Source organism: Pteropus medius, unplaced genomic scaffold (genome assembly GCF_902729225.1).
Source record: "Pteropus medius unplaced genomic scaffold, Ma_sr-lr_union100, whole genome shotgun sequence".
Taxonomy (NCBI): Eukaryota; Metazoa; Chordata; class Mammalia; order Chiroptera; family Pteropodidae; genus Pteropus; species Pteropus medius.
The window spans coordinates 9,768,381-9,788,813 of record NW_024355990.1 but is presented as its reverse complement, the minus strand read 5'-3'; the positions used below and the strand labels follow the sequence as shown (position 1 = coordinate 9,788,813).

The window sequence follows — 20,433 nt, the reverse complement described above, 5'->3', positions numbered from 1 at the left end:
TTAAATGTATCCTAAGTGTGACCTACTTTGAGCATTGATTATGAGATGAAGTCACTAGACACCTACTTTTTTGGGGCTGACATGATCAGAAAATTAACAGCAAAAGTTTTTCAGTTATCTAAATGACTTCTTGATAGTTATGTGACTGTTATGGACCAAAAGTAACAGTTTAGTAATAGAAATACTGTTTTGAACTAATCTCTATGAGTTGAAATGTTTTTATATATTTTTCGCATTTGGTCCTCTACCCTTTTAGGGAAACCTAAGGCCATCTTGTGACTTACACTTATTTGAAACTTGGTATGGGACAGGTTTTTGAGTTTTGAATGTGTTCCTAGACGACTCGGTGTTGGATTAAATAAGCAGGGAGCTCAGGGACCAAATAGAACACAGCAATAATGTTTGGTTCTTGGTATTTCATAAATAAATGTCTTTTGGGGGGGTCTCAGAAAATGTTGGTTGCAGCCATTTTCTTCAGAGCCTGAACATCAGGCTCTGCAGCATAATTTCTTCTCACTAGTTTTGGTTCTCTTGTGAATACTTTCTACTCTGAAGTTATTTTATAAATTTTTACATAACTGAATAATTTAGTTTTTTAAGCTCTGAGAAGTTACAGGTGTCTGTTTTGATGTTGGTTTCCATTTTTGGAGCGGGTGGACCTGGAATAATTAAGAAGTTTAGGAAAATAATATTGGAATAGAATCTGTGAGACTAATGACTCCTGTCACTTTTTATTTTTTTTAACAAAGGTATGAGGGTGCTGGTAGATGCTCGAGAGAAGCTTCATATTCCTTGGGGAGATAACTCAAACCAGCTCAACGGAGACAAGATGATGTCATTTGACACCCGGTCCACCCTGGCGGCACAGGGAATGGTGGAAACTCGAGTTTTTTTACAATATCTTCCGGCTATAAGAGCGTTATGGGCAGACAGCGGCATACAGAATGCCTATGACCGGCGTCGAGAATTTCAGCTGGTAAGAGATTTCTTTTGAAATATTTTAGTTTAATGATATTTATTAATATCTGAGTCTAGCACACCCTTTTCACTGACTTCCACAATATAATATATCTGTGCAGAACTGTAGTCTTAGAAATTAAGATAGCTATGTAGATGAGCTTTTTACTAAAGAAGATAAAAATGAGGTAAACCCCATAGATTTGAAGCTATTACATTTAATTGGTCATTTTCCTTTTTGAAAGTAAGATCATAATGATTTTTGTAGGTACTTCTAATTTTGTACTTTTGAAAGGAATTTCCTCCCAATTACAGCAATAATATTCATTCTTTAAAAAATCGACCTTTTACTCTTGAACTAAGAGTTAATAACTGAACTAGATTCACATGTGCTGTTTAGTCTTTAGAGGTACTCATTTTATGATGCATATTAATGTAGAGAGAGATTAAAGTCCTTAATGTTTGTCATTGTGCTTTTTATATATTTGCATTCTGTTTTTGCGTTTTTTTTTTTTTAAGGCTTTTAAGCACATTTAACAAAATGTTCCTTCTTAAGCAACAACAAAAAAACCTTCGTTATTTTTTGGATCTCTGTTTTCACATGGGAAACACCTAGAATTTATTATATATATATTTTTTCTACTTCGTCTTAAACAAGAGTACCCATAAAACATTGTAGCTGTTACAAATCTTTGAAGGGAGGGTGGAAGAGAAAGGATTCAATCTAGGTTAAAAATCCAAAGATAATCGAAATAGATTTTTTTTAAAATCAAGTGCTTTGTAATTTAATTGTGAATGCTTGGATTGTATTCTAGGTTTTATTTGCCAAAGACTGGAAAGATCCCAGGAATGATAGCAATCTAGACTGTATGCAATTTGGAGGTAGTTTAGATCTAAAGTGTTTCACTGTAATATAGTCAAAATAAAGTGACAGTTAAAAATGAAACTGCTTAGAAAGTTGTTTGATGATGTCACTGGCATTAAAATGATCCACATTTTGGAGTGTGGCTACAAAATGAGGTGCAGCCAGCAGTCTTTGCTATTACCGTTTGTACTCAACAGTCTTGGCTATTAAAAGTTCTAGAAAGGTGTTTGATAGCTTTTTCTAAAACTGATACCTGAATCTTTTCTTTCTCTGAATTATGGCTCTCCTGCACGTCATACAGCCTAGTACTTGATTATGTGCTGTTTTGTATAGTTTTCTTTGGTGTATGTATCTTATCAAGTAATTTGTCCCTTAATGAAAGGCAGAGACTTTCTCACGTTATTATTGTGATTGAGTAGCTGACAGTATTATGTGTTGAAAATTATTAATTTAACTTGATAAGTGACTGCCATCCAAACCTCAGACTTATGGTTAATTTTTGTCCTTTGGTCAGTATTTGTTATGTTATTCTTGGTAGTCTTGCATAAATTCCTCCACACAACCCTTGTCTCCCTGCACCCTCTCTCCTGTTTTTAAGTGCTGCTTATTCTCTTTTCTTCTTAGTTCGTTTTCTCAACAAACCACACTTTCCACTCTAAGTGTTCTCAGGATGATATCCTTCCAGGTCAGAGAAGAAACATTCATCTGTAACAGCATATAGTACATAAGGCTGAATGAATAAATGACTGTACTCTAAAGTTCTCTGTAGGAAAGTTCCATAAGTCCATTCAGTTGAGGGTGGACTTCACTGACACTTCTTCAGTTTGGACCTTCATGTCTAAGAGCCTCATGTCAAGACTGTCTTGTCATTGTGGAGAAAGCATTCCTAAATGTTTACTTACCATTAAGAACAAGTAGGGAAAACCACTCAGGATGAGGACTTTGCATGTTCTTGACTTGAGCCAGCTAATGCTGTGAGAGCAAAGAAGGCGTCACAGGCAGGGAGAGACAAGTTCCAGACATACTTTTTCTTGATACAAAGTAGGGACACAAGACAAGAGGAACAGGGCAAGATCTAATTTTAAATTCTTGGAAAAAAAGCATTTTTTTCCTGTGTGTATCCGCAGCATTTTTAATGACACCTGGCACGTATCGTAGGTGCTGAATTATTACATCGAATTAATGGCTCTCATACTTTTGGATGTGGTGTGGTACTTGGCGTGTAATGGTGGACACTGAGAAGGCACTTGACTCATTTAAAATTTTTCTCAAAGTCATGTTCAGTTCCTTCACTTGTCTGCATACAGCAGATCCCCAAGTCCTGTCTTTTTTTACTCCTGCAAAGTCTATTGCTTCCATTTTCTCCTTTCCATTATTGTTCTGGTACCTATTGCTTATAATCCCAGGTAATCTTGGTCAAATTAACATGAGTTTGCACAGAAAGCTTTGCTCATTTGCCATTGCCTGCAGAACATAGTTCAACCTCTTTATGTGAGTCAGGACTAGCTCACCTTCGTGTGATTCCAACAATATGTTTCATTTGACCACTGCATGTACCGTGTAACCCCTCAATTCCCACAGACCCTGATGTTCCATTTCCATGGCTGTCTTCACTGAATCCCTCCCGTCAGGGTGTGTCCAGGGTGTGTCCAGGGTGTGTCCGTTCATTAGGTCCTACCACTCACTTAGAACAGTGGTAATCAGGTTTTAGTGAGGCAATGTAGCTCATGGACCCCTTGCATCAGATTTACTGGAATGCTTGTTAGATACAAAACAAAAAAACATTCTGAGACTTCACAAGAGGATCTGATTCAGGAATCTGAGATGGGACGCAGTGATCTGAATTTTTAGCCACAGCCATAGGTGTTTTGGATGAATTTGTTCCTTGGCCACAGTGAGGAACCGTGCCCTAGGGTCGAAGCTTTCCGCAGTCATCCTGGCTGGAATGCCTCTCTGCCTTTTCTTCCGTGTGCTCTCCACGGTTTGCTTGTTTTCTAACGCTCATCTACTTGCCTGTGTTCGAATTATTTGCAGTCGCGTTTGGGTCTCCCACTAAAGTAGAAGCTCCTTTGGTGTGTCTTTCTTGTTTTTTTCTCTCACTAGCATGGGGCCTGACACTTATTTTATTTCCTCATTTTTTAAATATTCTGAATTATAAGTTTCTTCTAGAAAAAAAAATCCCACATTAAGTTCCTTCCAGGAAATATAGATTATTTCTCTATGCTAGTTTGTTAATTTTCCAGGAGGTGGGACATGCTTGTATTACAGAATCATAATTTGTTTTCGTTTTCTTTAACAATGTATATTCTTGACTCTTTGATAGAAAAAGTAAACATCGGGGGAAATAGGAGTTAGATAAAATTAACCGTTTTTGTTTTAACTAATGATTAAACTTAATGCAAATTGAATTAATTATTAAACTTATTAATGCACATTGAAGGGCAAGAAAATGGAGAGAGTTTTTTTAAGCCTCTCTATGCCTTTTTTGTTTAAGATGAGCGACGGCCCTGTAATCAGTTTTTGGGACAAGGGATAGAGTAGTGATATCACAGCTTAGGTTTTTAGCAGGCCATTCGTTTGTTAGTAATAACTTCGGTGCAAACATGAAAGTTTTTTTCCCCAAGTTCTCAAAGGCAAACATTTCCTTTTCTGGTTAGTTTCATTATGGCTCAGCTAAATAGCTTACTGTGGAAAAAGAATCTAATATATTAAGGTGCCATTCTAGTTTTTATAAACTAGCACACTGAGGATAAAAATCCCAAGAAGTGGTCTCTTTTAGTACTAGATTCAATGTTTGTAATGCTCTGCTTTGGCTGTACATTCACTATATATAGCCTGTCATTACACTAACGAGACACCCTCTCTTTAGAAAAACCTCTTATGTGACAATAGGGAATTTGGTTAAGTTAGATGACTAAAGAAATGGGGGTCCAGGGTTGGCTGGGAAACGGTACAACTGGAACTCTGTAGCAAAACTAACAAAATGACTAGGAATCACTGCCAATTATAGTTATTTGTACAGAAATGTAAGCAAAATTTTATAGAACTGGTTATATAGGGCAGGAAAGTATGACACTGGAAGGAACACTCTAGAGCTTCATAGTTTCTATAAACACTTTAACTTTGTCAGCATTAATACAACTTCCTGTAATGACCAGTCTTTCTTTGTAGTCCCTGAAACCAGAATTGTTTGTTATCATGGTACCTTCAGTTAGACTTAATTTTTCTTAAGTAGTACAGTTTGTACTTGATAATTTTCTCTAAGCCTATGTAACTTATTCATTAAGACAGAGTTCCTTCAGTCTGTATAACAAAGTAACTATTTAATCTCATGCATTGGCTGCTAAAAAAGAGCTGAGTGTTAAGTAAAATAAGAACTTCAGGCTGTGGTAAAATGTTTATTTCTTTATTTGTACTGCAGCATGAGTTTGAAGTACTATAGAGTTAGAGGCATTGGTTTATTCTTTAAGCCTAATTTAGAGTTGCTTTAAAAAGTGAATCAATTACTGCTTTTAGTTGTGAACTATTATTATGTTTCTGTTGAAGGATTTGGTTCATTTTTTCTATGAATAAAATCAAAACAGGACTTTGACTTCAAGTTGCTAAACACCTGTTGTCTAACTGATTCTAGGGCTAAGGTAAAATATTTCAGCTTATATAACATAAACATTATATATAACATTAAGAGATTGTAGAGGTTTTAAAATTCAGGTCTCTATAGATAGAATTTCCTGTTTGATCAGATGTCAGAGTGGTTGCATTTATCCAGACCTTGGGAGCCCAGTGCTGTAGTACTGTTGACATCAAAAACAGGGAGGCTGTCTTGCCATGTGCATAATACAACTTCCTGAGATCACATGTACACATATACATGCATACACAAGTATATGCCTTGACGTGTTGTGTAATATCGATGCGTTCATGTTTATATCTTATTTTGGGGTGGGGGAGTAGAAGCTGGTATGTGTGGGCTCTAGGTGCCGAAGGGGGTTTGTAAAACACTGCTGGTTTCTATATAACCTTTTATTGCTAAACAAAGCTAGTGGTACAGCAATTTATGTTGCTCTGAAAATGTTTGTTAAACAACTAAGGGATGAAGCAAGGAAATCATTTTGTTATGAAAACCAGGTATTAGTTTCAGAATTCTTTATTAGAGAGTGGACCTAACCCAGGAGAAAGATTCGTGAGCTTGCTTTTAACAAAAGCATAATGGTCAAAGGACTCCCTAGATTGTTATTCCCTTTGACCTTTCACAAATAGGGAGTAGCCCAACTAAGTTGAAGTATCTGGTCATTTTAGCTCCAAACCAGTGCCAGTTTCCTCCTCCAGAAAATTAAAGTGCTGAAAATTATATCACTTTTTAATACCTTATGTTTTATTGTACTTTTCAAAGCTCTATCATATACATCATCACATCATCCTTTAAAAATGAGAGAGAAATAAAATATATGTTATTGTCCCCATTTCACAGGTTAAAAAATTCAAATGCAGGTAGGTTTCTTGATGCTTCAGAAAGCAGAGCTAGTAAATGATGGTAGGATAGACCCTGGAACCCAGACCAACTCCTGGTCCACAGCACTGGCCACTAAGCCATTTTGCAAGAACTAAAATATATCCATGGAGCATTTTTTTCCTTTCATTTCCAGCCTCTTTTGACCAACACTCATACACCCAAATATTACCACTCCCCTTATAAGATCTAGCACATTATTATTTTAAATGCATATAAGGTTGTATTCAGAATACATAGTATTGCATTGGTAGTCACATTCTGTTTATATTCTGAACTTTCATAATATCCTTGTGCCATTCCCTTTTTACTTTATTAACTTAGTTTGTAGTTACGATATAAATAATCTTAAAAGACATTTAATGGTAAACTTACTAACTTAGAGTGGTACAGTTAGTTCATCCTAACCACCATTCATCATGGTAAAGGCTGTTTGAGTCTTGACTTCCTTGAAAACCAAATGTACTACTAGTGATCCTCAACTGATGTTCCATCAATGAACGTGGTTTTTATTTATTTTTATTTTATTGTGGACATGGTTTTTAATGGACCCTGAAAAATAAAAGTTTAATGACAGCCAGTTACCTGAAAGGAAGCCACATATTGTTGTAGGAAAGTGTCATTTGGAAATGGGCACTTACCTGGCCTGCAGTCGCTCTCAGTTTGGAGAAGGGGATAGCAGAACACTTTTATTCTGTTACTTCCGTTTAGCTGCTTTGCAGTGTTTCTCGTGTGATTGTCACAGGTTTCCTACTACTTAGGAGCATTCCAGAGTGCAGTTTGTTGAAAATTTTTGTTCCAGTTAGAAACTACCTACTTTTTTAAGTGTGTATTTCTGGAAATTAACAGTGGTTTTTATTTCCTTGTTTGAAAGAACTTCATTTTTTTCTAGCTACATGATACAATTCACTTTTGTGTATACGGTGAACTTTTTTTTTTTTTTGCAGGATGCCTTTTTTTTTCAAGAGAATTTGTTTCATCCATATTAGCAGAGCATTATTAGAATGAGCTGATATGGATCAAGGAAATAGTTTTGTTTTGAGAACTGACTTCAGTGGCCTTTGCTAAAGTTACCAGTCTGCTACAGTGATAGCAGTTGTTTTATCTTAATCTTTCAAATTTAATATCTCTTCTGGCAAATCAAATAAAAAAAATTTTCAGTGTAGTTGGTGCACTTTTCATCCCCAACTACTCTATGATAGATGCAAATACTTGAGTAGAATTACTCTTTGTTGATTTATTTTGATTTTTGGTCTCAGTCACAAGAGCCGTGTTTTGCTACGTGAAACTTGGTGTCTTCCAGGCAAATTAGAAAATAACCACATTCAAATTTGTTGATTGACTTTACATATTGTAAAACATTTACAAATGATTTTAATATGATGACCTTAAATTTTGATATGGTTTTCTACTATGCAGTGGGATAAAGTAGAACTAAATGGGCAGCCAGAATTCGTGTCCTAGCTGTGCCACTCACTGGGTGAACTTGAGCAGATCCCTCAGTGTCTCTGAATTTCTGTTTCTCAACTATAAAGTGAGGACGATTGGGGGACCTAGTATCGTATGGATTACATGAGATAACACATGCGGAGTTTTTGGCACAGTACTTGACACACATTAATCATATTCTTAATTAACATTATTTAGCCATATGTGCATAAACCATAAGTAGCTTTTTTAAAAATAAGGTACTGTAAGCTTTGATTTGATTAACTCTAAACTTGATTACCAGTATAAAAAAATTCTGAATTCTAAATAACAGAATATGATTTACATTCTCATTAGACCTTATGTTGTCTCTAATAAAGCATAAATAAGAGAGATTTGAGATTTTCATACTACGTTGGTTCTTGTTACCTTCTCATGTTACTTTGCTTGATTTTCAATTTGAGGTGTAGGTGAAATTAGACAAATCCTTATCTTCCTGCTGGAGGTGTGGTGAGATGCCTTTGGCATGTGTGCAGGTGCTCTGCCACTCCCACTGAATATACTGCTTTTCTTCTCTCCCTCCTCCCCTGTCGTGACCCTCCACCCGCACACAGGTATATTCTTTCCTTTTCTGCCATTTCCTGTCCCGTGATGGGCAGAGGCTTTGCTAGTACTTGGGTTAAAGAGGGTATTTTGGTTTCTTTTTCCAAAGTAAAAAATTTTTTTATATTTATAAAATGCAGAATGCTTTTTTAAGATTCCATGTCACTTTTTAAGATATTTTATAACTTTTGACCATTTTGGTAAAAGAAACAACAAAAAACTAAAAACAGTCTAATGGAATTCCTATTTTTTCTCATGGAGCAAATTAACAAATTTCAAATTTACTCTCCTAAAGAAAAAACATTTTATTGATTTTGGCATTTAAAAACAATGTTAGCCAACAAACAAAACTTTTCTAAATCCCCTGCCCCACCCCCACCCCCGAAAAATAGTATAACAGCTTCTTTGGGTTCTTTGAACTGGAGCAGCTATGTTTAGCCTGTTAATAGGACATTTCTCTTTTAACTCTTCTAGAAAGATTAAAGAAAAAGGTGGAATAATGAATAATTGGGGCAAAAGACTTTCACTTTCCTCTTCAATATTCTGGTTATTTTCCTATTCCCTGGGTAATCTTTTTTAAAATTGTTTTTCTGTTAAATAGGACAAACTGCCTCAATAGAAGTTGTATAGAGAATTTGTCATCTTAAGCATCATGCATTTTTCATTTAGGCTTCATGATGTGAAGTGTGGTTGTATCCATTTACTGATAATTTAAAGGAAAGAAAAATTCCTGGGAGCTATTAGTAATGAGCAACTGCACTAGGTTTTCCAAGTTGCTAGAGAGACTGTCAACTCTGCTACAGGAGGCCCAGTAAGTGAGAAGATATACGTGATTATACTTTAGACAAATTGATTTTCAAATGTAAGACGGTCTCTAAATTCATTTTTATTGATTTTTAAAAACTAATAAGTAATTGAATGCTGTATATTCACAAAGCTGCAAATACCGTTTATTCTAATTGAAATAGTAAAAAAAAAAGAGTAACGTGATTTAGCCTATTGAGTTAAAATGTTGCAGTACAAACGATTTGCTATTTTTAACTGTTACTAACTTGTCACATTTACAAATTTACAATAGAACTGTCTTTATTAGCTACAGCTTCAAAAATAATAGGGATTAAGTGAAGAGCAGATGTCAAAGGCAATGGGAGCAAGAAGGCCTTGGTTAGCAAATCTCAGGGGGTCTGTTATTCTTTAACAGGTCAGATAATGGTTAACTGGCAGCTTTCTGCAGCCATTCAGTAACATGGTATTGAGTACCTATTAATGAGCCAGGCACTTTTTCTCGGGCTGGGTATTTGCTGGTGAACCAAATGAAAGTAATCTTTGTTCCCATCTATCTAAGATGCTAGTCGGAGGAATTTATGTTAAATAGGCAAACACATAATCCCACATGTGATAAATGCTCTGAAGGAAAAGAAAAGGAAGCAATGACAGAACAAGAGGATGGTCTGAGGCAGTGGACATTTAAGACCTTGTGGGTAAAAAAGTCTCAGCCAGGCAAGGAGAGGGGAGAGTTCGATACGAAGGGGTACCATGTGTGCAGGGCCTAAGGTGGGGAAAGCTTGCCGGAGTATGGGGATTGGCGAGAAGTGAGGAGAGAAGACAGTAAATATTTGTCGAGAATCTTTGCACTGTTCTGGCTGCTGAGCAGTTCCAGAGTTAGGTGGTAGCCATAGAGATATAGAGAAGACTGGATTCAAGTGTTAGAGTATGCTATCGAGAAAATCACTGGGATTCTAATAGATTAGATATGAGAGGAGGGAGAGAGGCATATGTTAAAAGTGACTCGGGTTTCTGGTTTTAACAATCAGGTGGATGATTGTGCTTTTTAATGTAATGAATAGACTGCAAGAAAAGAATTTGAGGGGGAAGATTAAGGCTTTAACATGGGCATATTAGATTGAGATCTGTGTGAGACATACATGTGGACTCAAGTAGAAGGTTGAATACACAAGTCTGAAATCCAGATTAGAGCTTTGGGCTAGAGGTAGAGATTTAGGAGTCGTTTGTATTCAGGTGATATTTAAAGTCTCTAGAATGCGTGTAATTACTCAGGGAAAGGATGTAAAATGAGATTAGGGCTCAAAATAGAGTTTTGAGGAACCATCAACCTTTTGAGAATGTTCAGAGGAGGAGATGCCAGCAGAAATGGCCAGAAAGGTAGGAGAAATTCAGGAACATTTAATGCTGTGGAAGCTAAGAAAGCGTTTCAATGAAGAAAAACATGGCTAACAGTGCCACATGCCCCTGAGAGGTTTTGTAAAGACTAACATGTCCATTATTTTGGCAAGAGGGAGATTATTGCTGACTGTGGCATGTGACATGGTGAAGGGAGAAGCCAGGCTGGAGGGCTGGGAAAGGGAAGAAAGGTGAGGAAGTAGAGAAGTTCTGCTTGAAATTCAGCTGACTATCCTCATTTCCTTTCTGCAGTACTTTCAACCACCTGGCTTAGTAAATTGGATTTTTTAAAGCTCAGGAGGACATTGTGCTTTTATTAAGCAGTTTCTTTGAATCTCACTCTCAGAAGAAGAGTTAATATCATTAATCTGTTAGGCCAGGCAAACAGACTTTTTCACTTTGTACTTGATTGTTTTACTTACGACCATTTCTTATTTAGTGAGGGTAATAACTTGATCGGTTATACACATGGCACTCATTCATTTCTTTGTTCCTTCCGCAAAGTATTGAATACCTGTCCCATATTGTATCTGGGCTGAGTAGGCCCTGGGGACCGAAGAACTGCCTGTGTGGCTATCTTAATGGAGGCTCTCGATCTAGTGGGAACAGATAGTCAACCCAACAGTGGTTGCAAATGATCATGATAAATGCTGCATTTGTTGCTTTTCTGCCAAGAACGTGCAGAATCATTAAGTGTTTACTAACCTAGAAAAGACGCAAGAGAGCGTATAGTCCAGTTTACTTCATTTTGTACATAAAACACAGGTCCATGGAAGTTAAGATTACAGCTTGTTTTGGTGAGAGCCATGATTCAAACTCAAGGCTGCAGGACTCCGTAGTCCATGTCTGATATTCACTATCAACCATGCTTTCCTGCATTCCTTAGTAACACAATTAACCAAACAGTGACTTGGAAACAGGAACTGATATGACTATAAATTTTGAGCTACTCACCTTCATCAATATTTAGAAACATTCCCAGGTTGCATTGCTTTGCTGTCTTGATATGATGGCTTAGTGGATGGGGAAGGGAAGATAATGCTGGTTGTGGAGCTTCTGTGCTCATGAGAGAGGTTGGGATGATGGATTGAACTCTAAACTGGAAATAAAGTGATCTAGGTTTTCCTCTCACCTGCTGTGTTATCTTAGGCATGGAATTGCTTTATTAATGTTGATAGTGTTAATTAATATTGATTATTGTGTAATGTTTGAGTTGTGGGGATTTCAGGATTTGTTGTCACATTATAGAGCAGGACTTTTCACTTGGTGTTCATCACAAGACTTCTGGGTATTGTGAAGTGCTCTTATAGGCCCCTGTATTTAGATAGCTGGGGAATTGAAACTGTATTTGGGAAGTAGGACCTGGTGTTGGAAAACAGTATTTTTTTTCTTCTTAACAATTGGGTTTTTTGTGTGTGTGTTGTTTTTTGTGTTTTTTGTTTTGAGGGGGGAGAATCAAATATTTATTACTGAAAGTTTCTAGTTCTGGTAAAGCTAAATGTTTCTTTATATGCTATTGATATTGTATATGATTGACCCTTTTCAGAAAAGTATTTTATCTTTGAGGAATTTGTCAAAACTCTTAAGCTTTTTAGTGTTAATGTGAAAACTGAAAAGCAGGAAAGTTGGTTTTTGAGGGAATTATTGACTCCAGAATGCAAATTAGTTTTGTTTTTAAAGTTTAAATTTTAAAACATATATCCATTGAAGAAAATCATTCAGTTAGCCACTGTTACCCAGAGACATCTTTGCTGACCTTTTGGTGTCTTTTCCTTCCGGTATTTGAATACAAGATTGGGTGCCGGGGTAAACTTTTCTGTACTCTCTGTACAGTTTTATATCCTGTTCATTTAGTGTTACAACATTAGCATTTCCTGGAGGAGGTGATTTTTCTCAGAGAACTGGTAAGGCATTCTTCTAGAAATGGATGTGGAAATTTGACTTAAATGGAAAATTCTTTCCTGTATTTTTTTTAATGAACAGAAAGTGGTGATACTAAATGGTAACATAGAATAAATATGGAATAAATCTTGCCATGTTGCTATCTATACTTTCGAGTATTATGTTATCATGCGAAAGCTAGCCCATCTCTGCAGTAAACTCCTTCCCCACATTTAAAATTTGTTTCATTTTTAAGAGAAGACTTAAATGCTGGCCTCCACTCTGAAACCTGTATTATTTTAAAGAAGGGGCTATAATTCTTATAAAGCCTTTTGAGAATAATTGATACTTTGTTAAGATAACAAAATTGAGTAGCTTGTAATTAGATAACATATACATAAAATACATATGTATCAAATGCTTATTAGACATATAACTAAGTTTTTTCTCTTCTCTCTAGGATGAAACAATAAAATAAGGCTCTTTTTTGTGACTTCTGTAGGAGAATTACTAAACTGCATTGCACATTTTTATTATGTATGAGTTGGAATTTGCTGGAACTATAGGAATACTCTTAGAGAAACTAAGATTATTGGCCTTAAATTATTTTAGTGATAAGTCTAATTGAAAAAAATTGACATAGAAAGGAATTTATTAATTTGTGAGCAATGGCAAGGAAAGGGCAGTTTACAAAACAAAGTGATAATTCCAAAAATCTCTTATTTATAATTTTTCTCACTAGTTTGTTTTTATAGCTTATATGCAAGAAATAATTGAAATTAATTGTCTACATTCAACAGGTATGGTATTCAACTTAGGCTATTATAAACTCTTAATCTGAAAAAGTATTTAATTTGAAAAATTTTTCAAATATTGCAGTGGTTTATATTGTAACTGATTTTAGCTCTTTTGGAAGTTTTAAGTGATGCACTAGCTAATGCTTGCAAGAAATTTGAAACTCTTCATTCAGTTGTAGTCTACATAATTTTGACCTAAATGCAAAGCAAAAGAAAATAAGTTTATATTTCTTTGAGTTTAAGTAAATACAGTCTTGCTCGTGGCGCACCAAACAAAAAGGTACTTCATGCTTTAATGACAAAGATGACAATATCACCCTTATTAAAAACATGTGCTATGCGTCACATCAATACTTTATGTTTTTTCCAGAGAAAAATGAATACAGAAAGTCGTTAAACAAAAAAGTAGGTCATCTCAGTGATAAGGAACAGTCAAATAGGCCCCTCGTGAAGACTAGACGAAACGAGAATGTTGGAAAGGCAGTAAAAGAAAGAAGTGAAACTGCTCCATGGCAGGCTCTGAGGACCGGGAGGAGAGCTCGGTGCCTGCCCTGTGTGTGGAGCTAGCCTCTTTACTGTATTTCACTTTGAAATTAAAATTAAGGGGGAGAACGATATGGAACCCATTACAAAGGTGGTATATTTGAAATAGAATGATTTCAAGATCTTTTCACTTAAGAGTCATTTTCAAAGCTATGAACAAACTCTTTAAATATAATTAGGTCTGGTTTTAAGTTTACCGTCTTTAAGAAATTAAGTATAGTATTATAATCTTAGATTTCAAGTAGTGTAAGCAGCAATATCATGTTATTTTTCATATTTTCATGCAAATATGTGAAGAGACAATAAAGGACAAATAAGGTAGGAAATTGTTTTTTAATAATGTGAAATACTACCTTCTCTCCTTGCTAGCTATTCCTTACATTGAAATGAAGTCTTGATTCATTAACCAACTTTAACCCTAAACTTTTTCATCTTGTACCTTTTTTATATTTGGTATTTGATTCTTGCTGTAAAACTTACATAAATAAATGCTAGATGGAAAAGCTTATATTACACAAAGTCTGTTAATAGAATATTGGCCTGACGGCTCCTTACTTAGATGTGGCTTCACCAAGATATTTGCAGGGCTTAAATTACTAGTGTATACAGATGTGAATTATTGATTTAAAACTGTCAGTCACTTTTAAAGGCAGATTAATGTTTGCTATTGAATAGATTTCTCTGACATATGCTTAATGAAGCCTGCTTAATAAATATTCAGAAAACATTTTGACCAGGCTTGGTTTGGGGACTCTAAGACTGATGAGCATTAAAGACATATTACAGGTATACAAAAACCTTATTATGGCAAAAGATGCAGTACAATAGGGCAGTCTGACTCACAGGTGTAATTAATGTAAGGAGTAAACAGATTTTTAGATTTCTCTCCTATCTTGATTTTTTTTTTCCTCTTTGAAATAGTACACATTTGCAAATAGAAGGAATTAATATTCATGGAAAGTATGTAAGCCACTTTAAACCATTGGACTTAGCCATTTGAGAACACAGACCTATTTTGTAGTTTACTAGTACTTCTTTAGGAAATGTTTTGCTTTTTATAGCTCTGGACTAGTGGTTGGTTCTCTATATAAGGGAGAAACTGGATATTAACTGAGTTACGCTGTCATTTTCAGAATCACATGTACACTTAGATTTCAAAAGAAAATTTCTTATAGTTTATTTATCTCGATAATACAGATATTCTCTGAATTTTATTTTTATTTATTTTTTAACCTGGAATACTACAAGCCCTAGGTTTTCTCTGAATTTTAATGTCTTGTACTAGCATACTTACTTTTAAACAAAAATTGTGGTGCTAGTCTCATAACAAAAAGGACCTTAACACATAAAAATGGGATACTTTTAAACTGACTTATTTTTTTTTATTGACTTATTTTTTCACAGTTAACTTTCTGCCATTTACAGCCTACTTAATTGGCCAGCAATTAAATTCTAGACATTTTACAAGATTAAACAATGGTAGTTCATTTTAGTAGCAAACTAAAATCTGATACATGACTTATAGTATGCATTCCATTGAATTTTATTTGATGTTTTCATTCCACTGTGTAATTTTTACCTGTTTACCAGGTAAAAAGATAGAGTGCTTCTTATTAAACACTTTGAATTGCTCTATTTACCAATCATGCACAGTTTGTGTTGTAGAAGCAAATTAATTTTAAGTTTGAGGTTTTAAGTTCCTCACAGTCATATGCTAAAATATAAGTAGCAGTTCTAATAGTTTTTCTCAGTTGTGCTTTTATAGTAGCTTAACAGTGTTAAAACTGGAGTACCAGGTTCATTAATTTTTAACCACAAAAGTCTCAGAGAGTTAGCTTTGAAAGCTGTGGACTATGGTGGACATTTGAAAATAAGCTCTAAGGATGTGGAGAGGAACTATAGCTAGAACTATAGTAAAGATGTATGAATTACCAAATCGGTTTTTAAAAAGAGAAAGGGAAAGCTCTGTTTATAGACAATTTATGTTTCATAATTTAAATATGTCAAATGAAGTCCTCATGTTTATTTGTAAGCTCTAATTGAATGTAAGTGTTGCTTGAAACTTACTTCTGTAATAAGATAAAGCAAATAAGTTTCTAATCTACTTAATATTCTTGGCATTTTTACAAGGCTTAAAAAAAAAAAACCGCTGTTTTGGTAGAATCAGTACCAAAAGATCAAATTAATATAAAATCCAATTTTTAGTAAGATGAATGTCCAGCTCTGAACAGATTCTAGGGATGGCTATGTCAGAATTACTTCTCTTGGAGCTTAAGGTTTTGATTTGGTGGATTTATGGTAGGCCTAGGAATCTGGTTTAACAAGCACATTAAGCAGGTCTGCACTGTTAGGATTAAGAACTGTTGATCTAGAATTGGAGTTAAAACTGTTTCTCTGAATGGTCACGTAGTATGACATTTTAGACTTCATGTGCCAAGAGACAAAATTAAAGACGTGTAGGTATTTATATAAGAAGATACAACACAAATGTTCACAATTTTATTGATGAAATTCAAAATATAATAATGAAATTGTATCCACTGCTTTGTAATATAAGGTTACTATTGAGAAGAATGGGATTCTTTGGGAGAAGGATAACATTTTGCTTAATTGGTTCAAAGTTTTAGTGTTCTGTCAAAATCAGTTGCAAACGTTCATCCATTAATGCTGATCAGTAATGAAATTTTACACTAATCCTTGAAAATGTCTTTTGATATAGATAGATACTGCCAAGTGAGTGAATGATTCTAGTTAAGCATAGTCATTGCTTGGAAGACATTTATAGAGTTATGATAGATTCTTCTTGATGTTTGCCTCTTGGCATTTATGTCATTTATGTTGCAAATTAACCATTTCCCATTGAAGGTTAGGTGGAAGCTCCCCAGTGCACTGTTAAATGGATTTTGAAATATGGAAATTTCCTGTGCATTTGCATTGGTGTCTGAAAGATGCTGCAGGAACTGTAATCTGATTTTGGAAATACATATCTGCTACAAATTTGTGTGAGAAGGGAGGCCTTGCTTCTTGTTAACTTGACAGCTAATAAAGCGTATAAACCAGTTTGACATTGCTCATGATTCAAATAATGCTAGTTGTTGAAATTACTTTACCACAGTACAAGTTTTGCTTTAATGTTGGGTCGAATACGTGAAGTAATATAATTAAGTCTTCCCTAAAGTTTATTTCCAAAGGCACTCAGTGGTCTTTGAAGGTAGTTCTTGTTTGGAAAGCACTCAGTGGTCTTTGAAGGTAGTTCTTGTTTGGAAAGAAAAAAAAATATATCATTCATTAATTCAAAAAACCTCAGTAAAAATTTACCTCCGCTAAGCCATCAAACTGTGTAATAGGGCACATCAGCATATTCAACCTCTGTATCTGACATTTATGGAACCGATGATGGTCAAGTTCATGAGAGCGAATTAAATTTATTATTGACACTACTGGATCAGTAACATGCTAAATTCATATGTTTCCCACAGAGTATTTGCTGGTGAATAATACAGTATATAACCATTTGTGAAACCTTTGTAAATTCGCCCCTTCTCTGCTCCATGCATAGTTTTGCCACCATTAGTTTTAACACACCCTAGCATGTTACAGTGTATGTTGTACTGATTTAGTGTTTTCTCAGCTTCTTTGAAATTAGCCTCATCTGTAGTCCTTCTGCACAAACTGTTAATGCAGGCCAATTCTTTAGTCACTTCGAACTTGGCGTCAATTCCGAGTAAACAACTGAGCAACAAATGGTAGTCTTTGCTTGACTGACAAATATGAACTACTCGGAAGCTTACTTTGGTTGCACTTTCATTTTTTTCATGTTTTACTTGTGTGAAGAAATTCTGCTTTGAGTAACTATTTCATTTTAAATTTTGTAAGTTTTCTGACCATTGCTTTCCTGTGAGTTGAGATTATTTTGAAGAGTGCTTAGTCTGGTAATGTAGACGTACATTTTTATTATTATTATTTAGCATAGCTACAATGTCAGTGCTTAATGAACAGTGTTATCTAATTTGATATCAAAATTATCCACATTCCGTTGTACCTAAAAAGCATGACATTTAGAGTCCTCTTTTTTGCTTTTCGTTTCAATGAATGTGCACTAGCAGTAAAAAAGTCACGGTATGGCAATGCTGGTGACACTTGACACATTTTCAAGTTACAACTGAGTCAGTGCAGTTTGTAGTGCAGAGCGGAGAGAGCCTCTGCTGTGGCTGCTGTGGCAGGGAAGAGCCATAGGCAGCACACCAACGGGCATGGCTGTGCTCCCTTACAGTTCCATTCGTGGACAGACATTCGCATTTCCTATCATTTTCAGAAGTCACAGAATACTCATTTGATTTTCTTTCTTTCTTCCTTCCTTTCTTTTTTTTTTTGGTCCAGCCATTTAGAAACGGACCATACAAAACGGGCAGTGGGCTCGGTTTGGCCTGCGGGTCATGGTCAGAGGACCCTAGCTTTAGACTAGATAGACATGGAAGGAACACTCCAGTGGCTCTCAACCAGCCTTTCCTTCTGCCACGGTGGTAATTCACTACCATTTGCACTGGCATATACTTTTTCTGTGGTACTGTGAGAAGACCATTTCAAAGCTCCTATTACATATTGCCAAACTTCTTTTTAGAATACGTGTGCCTTTTTAAAAAACAATGTATTTTTTTTTGTATCTCTACAGACTTTAGAAGTTTAGATCAGACTTTGAAGTTAAAAATCTCTGCTTTGTACCTATATTGTATAAGTAGAGTTGCCCCCTTTCTACTAACGTAAAGCTGCCAGTATTTCAGTATATTCTAAAAAAGCAGATAATTTTTTCTTGTGTATTCTTTGGCTGTCCAGCTTAAATTCCACATCCTTTTAAAGTAGTACATTCTAAATCTAGTCCTTAATATGTTTTAGCACTGCAGAAGAGAGCGTTGAATAAATCTGTCACCAGTTCAGTAACCAGGCACATAAATCACTACACATTTGTTTAATAAATGATATTTTTTCTTTTTTTTTTCTCAGCTTTTCTGTTACTATAAACTCAGAGTCTCTGACCTGTTTTGTCTTTGCAAGCAAAGAAAGCATGTTTGTAATACATGATTCTTGTGAATGGGGGCAACACTGAGTCCATTTCTAGTTTAGATGCACCTTTGTGTAGTTGATACAAAATATATAGTTTATAGAACTAATAAAATCTTTAAATTCTAAGGGACATGAGCTAATTAATATCATCTGTCATTCTATTCTTGCGTTAACATAAGCTCACCATTGTTAATGGGCATTGTCAATAGCAAAGCCTATTTGGTGACTACAACCCAAGTCCACTGGCTGCTATGCTATCGTTTAGGTGGAACTTACATATCCACAGGGTACAGAAATACTGGAAGACTTTCAGAGTGCCATGCTACTTTATACTTTACAGGCTTACTACAATAACCTTGAAAGTCATCTCAAAATTTTGAACAAAGAAAAAAGAACTAAGGGATGACAAAACATCTTAAATTTAAAAAGTAGTAATGGCTTTTCTTGGGAATTTTATTAAAAATTCTCTTCAGTAACATAAAACACTGGGAAAGTTAAAATGGAGCGAGTCTCAAGTTATAACCAACAAAAAGTGTGTCTTAAACACATAATATTTCTTGCCCAATATGTGAAATTATTTTCTTCCGTATTAGCCAAGAAACTAAGCAACACAACAAAAGTGAATTTAAGGTTAATAGACACATATGAGTCACAGCAAAAGTGAATTTAAGATTAATAGACACAAAGATCTAAGGAAAGAAGAACTTTAAATCAATTGTATAATCTGAAATTGTTGCCTAAGGCAGAACTTAGTGATCATCCATTGAATCACAGAACTTCCTCATTTTACTGCTGATTAAATTGAGGCCTAGAGAAGTTTAGACTAGAATTCACATCTTTCCCTTCATATTAATATTAGACAGCTAGAAGACTTTTGATCATTTCTGAAACTGTTAGAAAAAAATATTTGAGATAAATTTTTCCCTAGTTATGCATACTTTATTCACCAAACACTTGGAGAGGAAGAAGAAGAGGCTACCAGGTGCAAAGGCACTGAACTAGGTATAAAGTTTGCATAAGGGCACTAAAGCACAAACAAGGTGACAAACGACCAGACTTTTGGGCTTACTGAGAACAGAGATGTCATTCATTTTCCACGTCCCTCATGGTGAAATCGCAAATAACACACATTTTATATTTTTTAATTTGGAACTTTTTTGAGATTATAAAAAGATAAGTTTTCCCTTTTTTTCCCCCCAAACTGTAAAGCTGCTGTTAGAAATTTCCCCTAAATTTCCTAATTCAGAAGAACATTCATCCTTTTATAGCATATTTATGTTCTCACATGCATGTGTGCATTTGCATGCACTTGTGCATATGTGTTTAAAATCATTTGTTTCAAAGTAGTTTAATTTGGGGCAGCCTGATCTCTCAGCAGTATGAGGCTTTAGTTCAGAATCACTTGCATTAAAACATTGCGGAGCCTCCTCTTGTGTCTCCCACCCTGTTTTCTTACTAAAAGAAGAATCAGTAGCATCTATGATATAAAATGATGAACGAACTTTTTCATTTATATTCCTTGAATAGATAGATACTGGCTGAATGGTAAAGGAGAAGACAAAATATAGTTGGTTGGCAGTGGGCACCTTATTTAGGACTTCAGACAT

General features: G+C 35.2%; 1 protein-coding gene across 1 annotated transcript in view; it reads left to right on the top strand.

Annotated features, from left to right (window-relative positions):
- The window catches only part of GNA13 (G protein subunit alpha 13), a 37,074-nt gene that overhangs the window by 2,087 nt on the left and 14,554 nt on the right, over positions 1-20,433 (top strand). The window contains exon 2 of the mRNA XM_039859204.1: positions 750-976. Within this exon, the coding sequence (XP_039715138.1) occupies positions 750-976 (227 nt within the window). The remainder of the gene's footprint in view (positions 1-749; positions 977-20,433) is intronic.